The 15,898-nt window shown below is 45.1% G+C and overlaps 1 protein-coding gene across 4 annotated transcripts in view; it reads right to left on the bottom strand.

Moving 5' to 3' along the window:
- Positions 1–537: 537 nt before the first annotated feature.
- ACBD5 (acyl-CoA binding domain containing 5) overlaps positions 538–15,898 on the bottom strand; it is a 30,652-nt gene continuing 15,291 nt past the window's right edge. For 3 of the 4 annotated variants that reach the window (XM_075271739.1, XM_075271737.1, XM_075271738.1), the window contains 8 exons: positions 10,585–10,740; positions 9,777–9,986; positions 6,336–6,436; positions 5,612–5,786; positions 4,660–4,859; positions 3,029–3,076; positions 2,178–2,287; positions 538–932 (listed from right to left, as the gene is read on the bottom strand). In XM_075271739.1, coding sequence (XP_075127840.1) covers positions 920–932; positions 2,178–2,287; positions 3,029–3,076; positions 4,660–4,859; positions 5,612–5,786; positions 6,336–6,436; positions 9,777–9,986; positions 10,585–10,740 — 1,013 coding nt within the window. In that variant the 3' untranslated portion in view covers positions 538–919. The remainder of the gene's footprint in view (positions 933–2,177; positions 2,288–3,028; positions 3,077–4,659; positions 4,860–5,611; positions 5,787–6,335; positions 6,437–9,776; positions 9,987–10,584; positions 10,741–15,898) is intronic. The other variant, XM_075271740.1, reaches the window with a different exon arrangement.

A 15,898-nucleotide genomic window follows, 5' to 3' on the forward strand; every position in this document is an offset into this window, starting at 1 on the left:
TCCCTCCAGACTAGGCCTATTCATTTGCGCCTAATCCGGAGTGGAGCGTGCAACTGGCCACCGATGCATTGCACCGACAACCAGTCGCAGCTTTCCGTATTTTGGACCGGAACCTGAGTTGGCCTCAGTCTCAGGTTCCGGACCAAAAAACCCAGTGTGAACTTACCCTTACAGTTCTAACCAACTCAAGTGCTGTCTTTGTGACTTAGGCCCAGTTCACATCTGCGTTCGGACCATTCCGTTTGCCTATCTGCATGAAACATGGAAAAAAAAAAAAAGTCCTGCAAGTAGCAGAAACCACATGGGCCCCATTATAGTGTATGGGGTCCGTGGGATTCCTTAGGTAACCACTTTTTTTTTTTTTTATGCAGATAGGTTTCCGATCGGGGGGTCCCCAAGTGGACTCCCCGAATAGAAACCCGAATGCAGATGTGAATAGGGCCTTAGAACACTTACAGAAGAACAAATGCCCCAAAAACTCAATGTACAAGTGTATTTTCTACCACCGTGCCTTTAAGGAAAAGCTTAGACTTGCCACAAGTTTTATGTATAGATTTTATTACTAAAGTAAATCTTACAGGAGAGAAATTCCAGTGTCACATGATCCATCACAGCCATGATCTTCAGCGCCCGGCCTCGTCCCCTCACTTGTGCATATTATTCTACGACATGCTGTCAAACTTTAAAAATAATTTAGTTTTCAATTGAATGTGATAAAACGTTAATACTACCGCCAGCTTAGTATAGATTCTTATAGTCAAGCTTTAGTAAAATTAGTCCTTATTCTGTCATCATTCACTTAGTGCAAGGAATTTACTAGAGCAAAGAGAAGAGGAACTCCCGGCCCCTGCCATCCTCAGCGGGACAATTAGGGGGCGTCCCCGAGTAGCTTTACTGAACCAGAGTCACTTCTGGCTGATCAGGTGGGCTTCCTAGAGACGAGAGGAACATACAGAGTTATCCCACACAGAAAGGTAAAATGTGATAGAACGGTGTAAGGGAATTGTTCACATATATTGGAATTTCATATTGCTAATCTAATAGATATTTTACTATAAAGCTCCAAATGTGCTATAGATCTGCATATGGTTTAGCCCCATTCAGTGGCGTAACTATCGGGGTAGCAGCTGCCACAGGGCCCGGGACATTAGGGCGCCGCTGCGTTTTTTGGTTTTATTTTTTAATACGCCGTCACCGGCTGGAGTTACTCCAGACCGTAATGGGCCTTATTTACTTACAAATCCTGTCGGGCCGGGATCGGAAAGTGACGCCGCAGCCCCACAAACAGTATTATTATACTCGGGGGGGGGGGGGGGTGTCTTTTCTGACTCCCGAGTATAATGATCGGAGGCCCAGGAGAGGTAAGAGAACATAAAAACCAGTTCCTTACCTCTCCAGGCTCCAGATAGGCTTCGGGCCTACTTGTATGATGTCCCTGTTGTCACATGATCAGGGTCTGCGTCCCGGGTCATGTGACGACCCGGACGTCATTGAAGACGGCCGACGGCTGAGGAGTGCAGCTGAGCCAGGGATAAGTTAAGAAAAAGTGGTTTTTATGTTGTTATCCACCCTCACTCTCCAATTATTATACAGTGGGGGCCACTATGGGGCACAATAGTGCACACAGGAGTGCAGGGGGGGGGTCGGTTGGGGTCTTCGGCGTCAGTCGGGGGTGGGGCCATGTCAAAAGTTCGCCATGGGGCCCTGCCTTTCCTAGTTACGCCACTGTGCCCATTCAATGTGGCTAATCCACAACGGGCCAATTCAGGGTATGTGCCATATTTATATGGAAAATGCACCATAATGCATTAACATTAATGAGAATCTGTTGATTTGGGACACTGAATGTGCACACTCTGCTCCAGATTAGGCCCAAATGAATGGGCCTAGTCGGGAGGAGGGAGTGTCTTCAGGTGGACGTCAGCAGCTGAATCAGCCACAGAATCCGCCTGAAAAAAAGAGCATGCCGCTTCTTTTTTCCCGCGAGCGGGAACAAACCGCTCACAGAAAAAAGAAATGACTGGCTCTCATTGATTTCAATGGGAGGCGGTTTTTTGGTCAGGATTTTGACGCGGATTTCATGTCAAAATCCTGACCAAAAAACCCTGTGGTGAACTCAGCCTTATAGAGGATGATCTGGAGTAGGGAGAGGAAAGCGGCAGCGGGTAAACACTTACCTCCGTTTCCTTTGTAGGTATAAATGTATTAACCAATGAGCAACAAATGGCCAGATAACTGCGAACACCAGGGTGCCTGACGAAATTTCAAAGGGCCACCAAGATGATTTCTGTGAAAAATAAAATAAATCACAACTGAACTAGTTCTGTACAACTCCCATAGACAGCTATACAATTGTACTACAAAAGATTGCAGGTTCAAGCCCCCCAGGGGGAGCTAATAAAAATATAATAAAAATAAGTTTAAAAAAAATACATACAGTACAGACCAAAAGTTTGGACACACCTTCAAACTTTTGGTCTGTGCTGTATATTAAAAAAAAAAAAAATTAAAATAAAAAAAATTAAAATCTCCCCCTCTCCATAGACTTCCAAAAATAAAATAAAACAAACCCCCACATCCAAAAATGCCGGGTCTATAAACCTATAAAAATATTTTTCCCATATGATGAATACTGTAGCACGAAAAAAAAAAAAAAAGGAAGTCAAAAATAAAAAAAAAAATCGGAAAAAAATGCCTGCGGAGGAAGGGGAGGTTTAAAGGGAACCTATCAGGTTAATCTGGGACACTAAACCACTCTACAGATCCTTGTGGAACATGGGTTTAGTGCCCAAATTGCCTTGTAATAAACCCATCCGTGCCCACAATTACAAAAGTTTAATTTTTATTGTGGGCACATATGGATTTAGAACAGAGTGATTTGGGACACTAAAACCCCAGTCCATAAGTAAGGACCTGTAGGTGGCTTAGTGTCCCAAATCGCCCTGACATTCCCTTTAAGTAATAGCACTGGTGATTGTACATACACATAGATGCAAGTATATACATATATACACACATCATATTATACCTTGTTAGCTGACTGATGAAGATTAGATTCCAGGAGCATCGATCGGGCCTAAAAAATTAATAATGTGTCATAAGAAAATCTTTCAAAAAAAATATCCTCAGAGCTGACCAGCCCGTTCCAGTCACCCAAGCTCTTAAATGAAGGAAAAATCCAGAACAATCTACATCATATGATGAAATAGGAACAGAACCCCCACTGGGGACACAAGGGACTCACATATCATCGGCTATAAAATCCCCCCACCTTGGCCTGCACATTCAGTCTTGTGCATGAGGTCTTAAAGGGGTTGTCCCATCACAAGGATCCTATCTATACTGCTAGTTTATGTGGATATAAGACTTTTCCTAAATACATTGCTTTATCAAAACTGCTTTGTTTGGCCGCTATCTTAATTTATTCACTTCATTGTTAACACTGCGTTTCTATGGCCACTGGGCTTATCTGCTGCCTGCTCTCAGAGGGTGAGGGAGGGGCTGACAAGCAAAGGAGCTCCTCAGATAGGGGAGGGGGGAGGTGAGAGCTCCGGGATTTCTAAACTCTTTCTTCAGCTCTTCCACTTATCAGCCGGTTTAATTGAATTTGGCTGATAAGGGCTGATATAGGGAGTCCGATACCTCTGTATGTAATGCAAGCTGACTCAAATCCAGCTCTGCTACATCAGCTGCATACTGTGGTAATGCATTTACAACCAATCCCTCATTACTAACTGCAAATATAGCAGATAGCAGAGCAAGTGAAACCCCGCCCACCAATGTGCCGAGAAATCCAGGAAGTGAACAGAGCAGACAGCCTGCAGGTTTGTGAACAAGGGTTATGGGAATACCCTTTTAATATCTACCTCTCTGGTGGTCTAGTGCCGTGGCAAGGTAAAATCTTCCTTCGCTGACGTCTAGATCAGTAACTGTATTAAAGTTATTGTCCAGTGAAAGTCGTCATCTAAGATTGCGGTAACATGATAGATATCAGCTGAATGTACGTGAATGGAATAGACTGACATAGCTACTCACGTCAGCCATCAGACTCTACCAACCCTTTCTACTCTGACCCTGGGATCCAGAGGAAGGGCCAAGTGGTATTGGGGAGAGGTAGGTATTTTTATCCTTCACCACTGCCTAGTATACCATACTGGGACTCCATACTGAGGAGGCTAAAAGCTTTGGGGAGGAGGCTGAACTATGACTATGGGTCACATATATGTTAAAGGGTTACTGCTATCTTGGCAAATTGCTACCAAGATGTGAATAACTCCTCTCATGCTCAGACCACCAGGGCAGGACTTACAGAAACACAGAGCGTGCAGCTCTACCCTTGAATCTGGGCTACAGACAAGGTGTAGCCCATTTACCTATGTTCAGCTTTGCTACTGTTTTTGTAGCTCCCATTCACCGCTTAGGAAGTTCCAAAAACAAAGGTAAAGCAGCACAGCTCGGGCGTTTCTGTAAAATCCGCCCTGATGCCAGGACTTGGGAGCAATTATTCCTATCATGGCAGCAAATTGCAAAGACGGGAACAACCATTTAGAACCTGCTGAAAAAAGAATACAGAACTTATCATTTTTGGTAGGCTAAATATTATCATAAATGAGTGAATATAAACCTACATGAGATATGTACAGAATAGTCTGTAGCTACCTGAGAAGCAGTAAGGGCCTCCAATGTCTGCAGCCTCTGGAGCACGTTCTGCATGTCTTCCTGTAACCGCAGTAATACCACCGCTATCTGCTCATTTATACTTCCCTCTGGTCCTCTCTCTGATCCCCATCGTTCACCATCTCCACCGCTTCCTGACTGACCACCGCGGGATCCATCACCCACTGGATGCATACGATTGGCTACACAGGAGAACATTTGACATAGGATAATGTTACATAACAACAGACATTGCTCTGCCCAAAGGCTGATGGCACAGCCAACTGCACGTGCCTAGGATTTTGTAGACTAGTGCCAGAAGAAGATGCGGCAGACAGGCGTTCCTGAAGAAGATGGAGGCAGAGCTGGAGATTTTTCAAGCAGCATTGGAGACGCCCCCAGTGCTGTTTGAGCGCAGGGAAACGCCCTCAGTGCTGTGAGAGAACTCATTTGCATACAGAAGAAAACCGGGAATATTACCGGAATGGCGGCGCGGAGAAGACATCTAAAGGTAGGAGAAGAATAACCTTTCTTAAGGCTATTCCTATGTGATAATATTAAAAAAATGGGATTCAAATGATTGTGCTGATGTGGACACATCCCTTGTCCTGTGGATATGGAATAAGTATCCAATTGTCGGGGTCTGAGTTCTGGGTCTCCCAGTAATCAGGAGGGGAGACAAAGTCCCCTAAAGCCTCCTTGTGATTGAAGCACTAGTGTGCTTGTATAGCTGGAACTCCATTCACTTCTATGGGGCTGTAAAAGATCTCTGGCAGTGCCCACAGCTCCACAGAAGTGAATAGAGCGCCAGTGACGCACGTGTGCTTGCACTCCATTCACCAAGGACATCATCTGCAAGGAGTGTGTATGTTCTCCCCATGTTTACATGAGTTTCCTCCTGGTACTCCATGTTCCGTGGTATACCCTGTCTTTACCATGTAGAGTCCATGCATACCTCTTCCTCTTCTAGACGCAAAGTATTCAGCCTTCTCATTCCCAGACTTCTCCTTCTGTGGCGTCCGTCCAGAGGCCTTCCCGTCTTCTCCACCTTCTTTTGCTTCTCCACCAACACTGACATCTTCCGAGGGCTCGGTCCTCAGAGCGCACTCTACCAGCTGACTATGATCCACCTGCAAAGCATGGAAGTGAATGACACAGCACAGACTCTCTGCGTTCTACATTACACTGCAATGTCCATGGACAGCTGTCAGGTTTTTCTGTCACTCTGCTTTGTTCGTTGGCGCCAATTCTTACAAAGTAAGTCCACAAACTAGTGGAGGCTTCAGATTTGGGAGCCAAAGTTAGAGAGAAAAGTTCTGCTTTGCCTGTTGGGCTCTGGTACAGCTGCACAGGACATTACTGCTTTTAAACCAAAGGGGGCGCTATAGGTTTGACCCTCAGCTTCATTCTAATTTTCCATTCTGGGTGGAGTTACCCTTTACATGAAGAAGAGGAATAAGCGGAATAAATGATGCAAGTGCCAAGAGAATAGAAAAAAAGATGACTTGATAGTTCTGCATTGGAAATAGGAGAAGTAAAGGAACATTAAGAAGAAAGCTTCTCTTATCTCCTTCCATGGAAACTAGATTTGGAATGATCTGAAGATCCAGATAGATAATGAACAGAGAAGCCATTATAATATGTCCCATCATTGCCAGACACAAGAGAACCCCACTTACATCTTCTTGTCCAAACTGCTCCATCGAATCGCAGAATATCTCCGAGTCCGAGTCACTTGTCAAGTGCTGCATTGCAGCAATATCCTCTGTGCAGTCGTCTCCTGGAAGACAGGATTTTATGGGTTAATAGCGACCTCTAGAAATATAATTCCAAGGACACTGAACGGGCCGACTCGCCCACAGTAACCAAACGGAGTTCTTGGTGGTCATTGGTGACATCTCATGTTCTTGTCACTGACCATTCTGTATATACTAGTATTCTTCCTGGGTATAAGGAGTAAAATTAATGGTGGGGGGGGGAGGGGGGGAGGATCTAAATTCTATCATTAGAATTCCGTTTTCACATTAAATACATGTAGGAATAGCCGTAAGAAAGGTTATTCGTCTCTTACCTTTATTATTCTGATTTGTTCCGCCGTTCCTGAGGAATTTATTCTTTCTTCCTTTTGCAAATGAGTTTCCTCGCAGCAAAGGGGGCATCCCCTGTACTGTCTGAAAACTCTCCAGCGATGGCCTCTGTCTTCTTCACCGGGTCCAAAAGTGACGACTGGCCATGACCGTCAGCCATTTTCCTGTGGGCCGAACGGGAGAGGCCACAAGAAAATGGTCGATGGACATACGCAGTCGGCCATTTTCCTGTGGCCTCTCCTGTTCAGCCACAGGAAAATGGCTGATGGTCATGTGCAGTCAGTGCTTTTGGACCCAGAGAAGAGGTGGAGGCGGTGAAGACGACAGAGGCCGTTGCTAGAGAGTTTTCAAGCAGCACAGGGGACGTCCCCTTTGCTGCGAGTAAACTCATTTGCATAACGAAGAAACTCCTCAATAACGGTGGCACGGATCAGAATAATAAAGGTAAGAGAATAATAGCCTTTCTTAAGGCTATTCCTACGTGTACTTATTGTAAAAAGGGTTTCTAATGATAGAATCCCTTTAAAGGGGTTTTCTGGACTAAAATATTGATGACACATCTTTAGGTTATCAGATTGGTGGGTGTCAGACACCAGGCACCCCCATCGATCAGCTGTTCTAAACAGCTGCAAGAAGCAAATAGCGCTGTTCTCTGTATAGTGGCCACACCTGGTACTGCAGAGCAGCTTCCACCCACTTTAATGGGAGCTAAGCTGCAGTTTAGCCAGGGGCGTAACTTGAGGGGGTGCAGAATAGGCAGTCGCACCCAGGCCCTGTAGCATAAGGGGGTCCATAAGGTGGGTCTTCGTAATATGACGGGATCAGTTCTATAGACAATACGTTATAGTTTGAGGGCCTGGTACAAATTTTGTATTTTGGCCCAAAAGAGCTACAAGCTATTTTTGTTGCATATTTTGCTGCAGTTTTTGAGCCAAAGCCAAGAATGACAACTGGAAAAGGAAACCCGTGTTTATTCGCTATGACAATGACATGAGCTGTATGTACCACTACAGGTGTATATACAGTATACGTCCCATGGGGGACAGACATAAGCTACCCTTCTAATATTCATAGGGCAGTGTACCTAGTTTGTCTACAATACTAAGACGAAGTAGATTAAAGTATTAGTCCATGCTCCATCCCCCATCCACACCTGCAGGTCATAAGATATGTACAGCACATATACAGCAGTAAGCTATCCAGTTTACTTTTAAGGGCTCGTTCACACCTGCGCCCGCTCTCCATTCTGCAGGTTTCCGTTTCTTGCCCGAAACTGGGCAAGAGATGGAAACCTGCCAGCATCTTTCCAAACCCATTAATTTGAATGGGTTTGAAAAGTGTCTGGCTGCGAGCGTTTTATGCTCTCCGCGGCAAAACCGTTTTTTTTTTTTTTTTTTTTTAACCAGACACAGAGTTGGACATGCAGGACTTTGTGTCTGGTTTAAAAAAAAAAAAAAAACGGTTTCGCCGCGGACAGCACAAAACGCTCACTGGCGCTCACAGCTGGACACTGTCTGACAGGTTTCAGTTTTCTGCATGCAGAAGATGGAAACCTCAAAATGGAGATCGAATGCTGGTGCGAACCCAGTGTAAGCCGTACATACAAGGTGAGATGACATCAGGTTACTTTATAAAATCTTTGAGTAACACATTAAAATCTTATATACAGAATCATGTCTTGCTGGCTGTTTCCAATGCGACCAGCAATCCCATGAATCCATCTCTGTACTATAATATGCTCTGAATGAAAGGTGCTAAATGGCTTTTAGTAAAGCTGCGTTGACCAGGGTCCGCCATCAAGTAAAGGTCCGGTTATTTTTCACAAAAAAAGAAGCGTCCAACTAGAAGATACACAAGAAAAATTAGGAAAAAATATTTCCTAATGTAGCATTATACTCCGCAGGAGGGACTCAGGGCTCGTTCACATCTGCGCCCGGTCTCCATTTATACAGGTTTCCGTATCCTGCACAAAACTGAGCAGGAGACGGAAAGCTGCAGGACTCTTTCATATCCATTCATTTGAATGGGTTTGAGAGATATGCAGCCGTGAGCACCGGTGAGCGTTTTATGCTCTCCGCCGCAAAACCATTTTTTTAAAAATCGGACAAAGAGTCAGACATGCAGTACTCTGTGTCTGGTTTAAAAAAACGGTTTTGCGGTGGAGAGCATAAAATGCTCACCGGCGCACATGGCTGGACCCGGTCTGACAGGTTTCCGTCTTCTGCATGCATGCCCTAAAATACATATTGAGAAATATAATTAAGGGCTCGTTCACATCTGCGCCCAGGTGTCCGTTCTGCAGGTTTCCGTTTCCTGCATAAAACAGAGCAGGAGACGGAAACCTGCAGGAGTCTTTCATACCCTTTCATTTGAATGGGTGAGAAAGCGGTCCGGCCGTGAGCGGCGGTGAGCGTTTTATGCTCTCCGCCGTGAAACCGGGTTTTTTAATCCGGACACAGAGTCGGACATGCAGTACTCTGTGTCCGGATTAAAAAATCCGGTTTCGCGGCGGAGAGCATAAAACACTCACCGCCGCTCATGGCCGGACCCGGTCTGTGCTTTCCGTCTTCTGGCATGCAGAAGACGGAATGCACAGAACGGAGACCAGAACGCAGGTGTGAACCCAGCGTTACTCACTGATACTATGGGTTTGAGGTGGCTGTACACATTAGATGTATGCCAGCGAACTCACAAACTTCCGTGGGACCAGCCGACCATCTGATGTGTATAAGAGTCTGTCAACTCTCCCCAAGCACATGATCACAGTCAAAAGGAAAGGGCGTGTAGATTTCAACATAAGCAGTGCTGTCCCCTCTCCCTATTTAGAGCCTATTATGCTCCACTAGGCATATACATGTATGGAGACATTGGCAGAAATAGTTGCTGGCCAAACAAGTGTTTGGTATCCCATCTGTATGGCCAGCGTTCGCTCCATAAGGCTGTATGTGTGGGTCCGGGATGACTTGGTCTTGTTTTTCGAGTCTTCACTTACATATTGGAGCCGTATAATGAATAGTAGGAGAACGTACTGACCTTTAATGGCCTCCAAGTCTTTCACAGTGTCATCCTGTGTGGTCTTTGGATTTCCATTCATCTCCGTTGTGTTGTCATTGAGATCAGACTTGTTGGGGACGTGGTTGGGAATGTTGGGAATGTAATCGCTATGATTTACGGGCAAACCATTAGTAACTGCAGTATCGGGGCACGGCTCAGGGGTGACATCTTTCTTCACTGCTTTTTCCTCTGTAAGAAAAGAACAAGCTGCCCATTGGGATCTATGCAAATGTCTGACAAGCAATGGACCACAGACAAATGTAATGGATTTACTGACAGTGGAGCACCAGGGTTCATGTTTGTCTAATTTATCTTGTAGACTGGATTTAGGAGGTTCTGGGAATGGATGTGGACAGGGGGTGCATGGGGTTAAAGGGCTTATTCACTGAAGACCAATTGGGATCCTCACCGATCAGATGTTTGAAGAAACCATCATTGTATATTGTATAATGGCTGTGTTTGGCATCACAGCTCAGCCCCACTCACTTGAATGGGGCTGAGGCCATTTGACCAATAAACGTAACGTCACATGGCCTGTGAAGCAGAAGTGCCGCTGCTGCATGAAACAGCTGATCCATGCGGGGGCCCAGGTGTTGGATCTCAATGATCTTCGATTGATAACCAATCCTATGGTGGTGGTAGACTCCCTTGAACATCTCCAACAAGCTTTATTCATACAGTGCAGGTTCTGCTGCAGATTTGACCTAATCTATACTGCTAATCTATTGTGAAATCTGCTTGATAATACATTTCCAAAGGATCTTCCAAGGTTTTTGCAGGGTCCTACCTTGCTCACTTAACTCGGCCTCATCTCCATCATCCTCCTCTTCCTCCTCCTGCGGTCCAGTCTCCTCCTCTTCAGATTCCGCACCGCTGTCGCTGCTCTCTGCTTTTCCATTCACGGCCTTACAGTTAGGTGTGGAGGTCAGGGCCGAGGTGAGGTCTACAGGAAGGTAAAGTCACGTAATATTACAAACACGTTACACGCCATATTACCGCCATTATATTCAGAATATAAGCTCAATACAGCAACAATACGAGTAATGTGAACAAGACCTACTGATCAGAGCGTGTTCATGGGGGGGGGGTCGCGCGCCCACCAATATAATAAGCAGATTTCAATGGGTTCGGCTGACCATTTAATGTGTACACTCCCCTGACAGCAGATGTGGGGAAGGATGAGGATTGTTCTCAGGGAGATAAGGCGCTGCCAGGAGTCTGTCTGGCCCTAGTCTTCTCCCCTCTCCCCATTTAGCCCACATGCACCGTTCACCCATGTGTGGAGATGTAGAAGAGATAGCCAAGAGTGCTCGGCTGACGGCCATCTGAAGTGTGTGGGCTGTTTAAGTGTTAATTCACTGCATTAGCCAAAAACCATTCAGAAGTTGCCTATAGACATTAGTAGATAAGTGAGGTCTGCAGACAAGCTAATGTGTACCGGTGCCAGCTGGCCGCCCACGCTCAAGATAAAGAATATTGGATTTATTTGGCAGATTCCCTATTGCATTTCCCGGGTCAATGGCACCAGAACAGCCCAGCTGTCACTCAATCCTCCTAAACTGCGCAGAACCGAACACATCTGAGGCCTTGTGCTCATGGCTGGATCAGGTGCTGGAACTGCTGGCCAAACAACTTTCATAGGACAGTTATATAAGGTCTAAGGCAAGCGGAGATCTAGAAGCAAGTCCTCAGCTCAGGCTTCTAGAAATGAGTTTTACAGGGAGTGGTTTTTTTTTTTTTACTTTCTTCCTCCTGGTGTTATATATGCTGTACCCAGGGCTTTCAGGCTAGTTCCGAACCCGCGTCACGTGGTCAAGCCCCGCACACATGTATGGAGAAGTAGATAAGCCTATCCTTAAGGTCAACCGTATCTGTTCAGCATGGGTCTGACACCCAGGACCCCCACAGATCAGCTGTTCAGGTGAGCACCGCCTCTGCTTTACAGGGCAGTCATGTCACGTCCGTTCATCACTTGGCCTGTTTGAAGCTCAGTCCCATTCAACTGACCAGAGCTACAATATCAAGCACAGACACTATGCAAAGCATAGAACTATCCATGGTGTTCAGTGAAGAGTTCGCAGTTCTCACTAACACTGTGCTCTATTCAAGCAGTTGATGTGCAGGGGGTGCGATCCCTCAGGACTGATGACATATCCTAAGGATAGGTTATTAATAAATAATGCCTGCCCCTGCGCTGCTAGGCCACCCCAGAGCTACCATAGTAGCTATTCTAGTATTGATCACCCGATACATATGTGTTCTACAGTGACCATATAGGCCCCATATGCTATAACGACTGACACCCTTGTAGTTATGCAGGTACAAGTGACTATGCAGCTACTCCTGTATACAAGTCAATACTACTGTAATACATACATATGTAATATACGTATAGGAAATACACTTCCTGAGATGTGTTACTTGTGGACTATTTCTGTAACTTGTCTTGAGTAAGGCCTGTAGTAACCTGGTATGACAGTACTGCCTTACACAAGATACTGCTGCAATGGCAGAGTGTCGGTCTCAATATCTAAAACTGTCCTGGGATTGCTGTTGGCCAAACTATCCTTTGACAGACAGCTTGTTAGGACGGGCGCTGTGCTGCACGAAGGCACCCAACCCGATCCCTGTCCAGTGCCGGAGTCACTGCTGGTTCCGGCGTTGGGGTAGGCCAGAGGCCTCTACTTGAGTGGTTATTCGTTTTCATTCAGCATCAGCTCCCTGCCTCTCCTTCCTTCCTCTCGCGGGGATTCAAACTTCTAGGCCTCAAGCAGAGCCGACTGCACATGCCCACAGGCTACAAGAAAATGGGCGCTTACACCAGCTTATGAGTAAGCGGCCATTTTTCTTGTGGCCGGAGGGCATGTGCAGTGAGCTCTGCCCGAGGCCTAGAAGTTTGAACCCAGCTCTGGAAAAAGACACGCAGATGGAGACGGTGCTGGAGATTTCTCTCGCAGCATTGGGGACCGCTCCCAGTGCTACAAGAGATCTCATTTGCATACAGACGAAAACCGGGATTTATACCGAACCGCGGCGCGGAGAAGACATCTAAAGGTAGAAGAAGAATAGCCTTTCTTAAGGCTATTCGTATGTGTTAGTCACAAAAAATTGCATTTTAATGCTAGGATCCCTTTAAGTGGGAGTAAAAGGGAAATGGAAAAAAGCCCAATAAGAGGAGAAAAGAGCATTTTAATCTATTAACATAAATCACAAAGTTTCTTACCTTATTACAATGGAAACGTCCTATGTATTACTATTTTGCTTACTTATATAGCACCACCATATCCCGCAGCAATTTACAGACATCATTAGTCACTATCCCATATAGGACTCCCAATCTATAATCCCTATCAGTATGGAGGAAACTGGAGTACCTGGACGAAACCCAGGCAAACACGGGGAGAACATACAAACTCCTTGCAGATGTTATCCTTGGTTGGAGATAAGTCATTGTCTCCAAGATGGCTGCTCTGGGACAAAACTGCTATATACTTAAGCTGTGCAATTTCCAAAACAGAAATGACAGAATCCCTTTAAGGTGCTGTAGCATCAATCCTTGCACTAGATCATCTGCGCCTCAAACCACGAGTGGAAGGGATTTGTTAGCAGAAATACAAAGTAATAGAGAGGAAGGAGCCGGGGTTAGAAGGCACCGTGATAATGGTGTAAAGTGCGTTGTATTAGCAGAAGTCGGGATCTTAAAGTGCTCCTCTTACCACAAGGCAGACAGATCTCCTCCCGGCTCATCTGGTAGTCAGTAAATCAATGCATTGATAAATTACCATCATCTATTATTGTCTGCCTGTATAATGGCCTCCTTCAATAGCACGAAATCTGATGGTACAACGATGGCTATAGACCTATCCCCTATAGGACACGTACCCATGACTCATGGAGGGTAAATTACACCCCACTCCTAACCGGCACCCCCGCATAGCACATGGCGTTATTAATCCTGTGTCACATGAACTTTGATATCCCCTGAGGCTGTTACAAAATAAGAACTTGTGCGATAATGTTTTGCCCTGATAAGGAGGATTAACGAATAAATAGCATTGTGTGTCAGAGCCAAGAATCTCAGCCAGCCGGAGTGGAATTTACCCTCCTAACCAGGCTACAGGATCACGCCGACCGGAGAATAGGAAAAACAGGGAACAAAAAGACACAAAGTAAAAAGACACGAAGGCGAAATAATAACCACTGAACAATATACACATTTTACATACAGTACTTGCATTCGAGAAGGCAGCTCTAACACTAGGCTCACATGTGGGTTAGGGTTTTTGTTCGGGGAATCTGCTTGGGGACCCCCAGAATGAAAACCTAATCTGATTAAAGGGATCCAATAATTGGATACCCTTTTTTTCTGACTAACACGTCGGAATAGCCTTAAGAAAGCCTATTCTTCTCCTACCTTTAGATGTCTTCTCCGCGCCGCCGTTCAATAGCAATCCCGGTTTTCTTCGGTATATAAATAAGCGCTCAAACACCAATGGGGGCGTCCCCAAAGGTGCGAGAGAAATCTCCAGCACCGCCTCTATCTTCTTCTGGAACGACGGCCTCTCCCTGTGTCTTCTTCTGTCCTGGGGTTCAATCTTCTAGGCATGCGCAGTTGGCTCTGCTATCGGGCCTCTGGCAGAGCCAACTGTGTATGCCTGGGTCACAAAAAGATGGCCACTTACATCAGCTTACTGTGTAAACGGCCATTTTCTTGTGGCCCAGGCATGCGCAATCGGCTCTACCCAAGGCCTAGAAGATTGAAACCCAGGATGGAAGAAAACTCAGAGAGTTTTTCCTGAAGAAGATGGAGGCGGCGCAGGAGAGATCTGTCGCAGCATTTAGGACGCCCCCAGTGCTGCGAGAAAACACATTTGCATAACGAAGAAAACTGGGATTTATACAAAGATGAACCAATTTGGGTAAAACCCAAAAAAATGTATAGATAACTGCGCTGAACCAATGTCTAAAACCACGAATTTTTATTGAAGACACTTAGTAAAACACACTTAGTGTTTTTACTAAGTGTCTTCAATAAAAATTCGGGGTTTTAGACATTGGTTCAGCGCAGTTATCTATACATTTTTTTGGGTTTTACCCAAATTGGTTTATCGTTGTATTTTTGGCTGCTCCCCCGTACAAAGGGGGTGTTGATAGAACTGCTGCTCATAGGAACCTTTTATCTTTTAATTTGTGGTATAGCCACTTTAATTGTAGATCAGCTCAGTGCACCCAAAGTTTTATATTTATTTAACTGGGATTTCTAAGGAACGGCAGCGCGGATAAGACATCTAAAGGTAGGAGAAGAATAGCCTTTCTTAAGGTTATTCCTACGGGTTAGAAAAAAAAAAGGGCATTCAATGATAGGATCCCTTTAAAAAAATAAATAAATAAATAAAAAAGTTACCCGCAGAAACTTGTGGACCCCATAGACTATAATGAAGTCCGCCCAGTTTCTGCCTGAAAGGGAAAAAAATGTGGAGAGAAAAGTGCGGCTTTCAGCGCTTTTCTCTCCACATTTTTTTTTTTTTTAAGTGGGCACGAGGACAGAAACCCTGAACGGAGTTCAAAGGTCTGGTGTAAACCCAGCCTTACTCTTATAAAGACCAATACTCTAATAGTCCTCTATTCAGGCTCAAGCGACTACTTCCAAGGAACCCAAAATATTTTCTGAAAAACACTTTTTCCTGGACATTACTAGAGATGAGCGACTAGTATTTGATTGAATACCTCGCTCCCATAGGAGTGCGTTTAAGCGGCCGAACACCAAGGGGTTAAGCACAGTGAATATTTGATGCGCTTAACCCCTTCCTATGGGAGCGAGGTATTCAATCGAATACTACTCGCTCATTTCTAGTCATTCTAGTCAAGTAGAGGGAGGTCATATAGAAAGTGGAGTAACATCTCAGGCCAGAAGTGATGCACCAAATTTATCAAACATTGTGTGACATCCAGCACAGTTTATGGGAGCCTTCACACAGAGTAAATGCTCGTTTATTTTTGCAAAATACACGTTTAAAAATAAGATTCCCATTGACTTCAATGACATTTAGGCAACGCAGAGTCTTTCCATTAAAGGGGTTATGCAGTTTTTATGTATGTAT

This window comes from Leptodactylus fuscus, chromosome 4 (genome assembly GCF_031893055.1).
Source record: "Leptodactylus fuscus isolate aLepFus1 chromosome 4, aLepFus1.hap2, whole genome shotgun sequence".
Classification (NCBI taxonomy): domain Eukaryota; kingdom Metazoa; phylum Chordata; class Amphibia; order Anura; family Leptodactylidae; genus Leptodactylus; species Leptodactylus fuscus.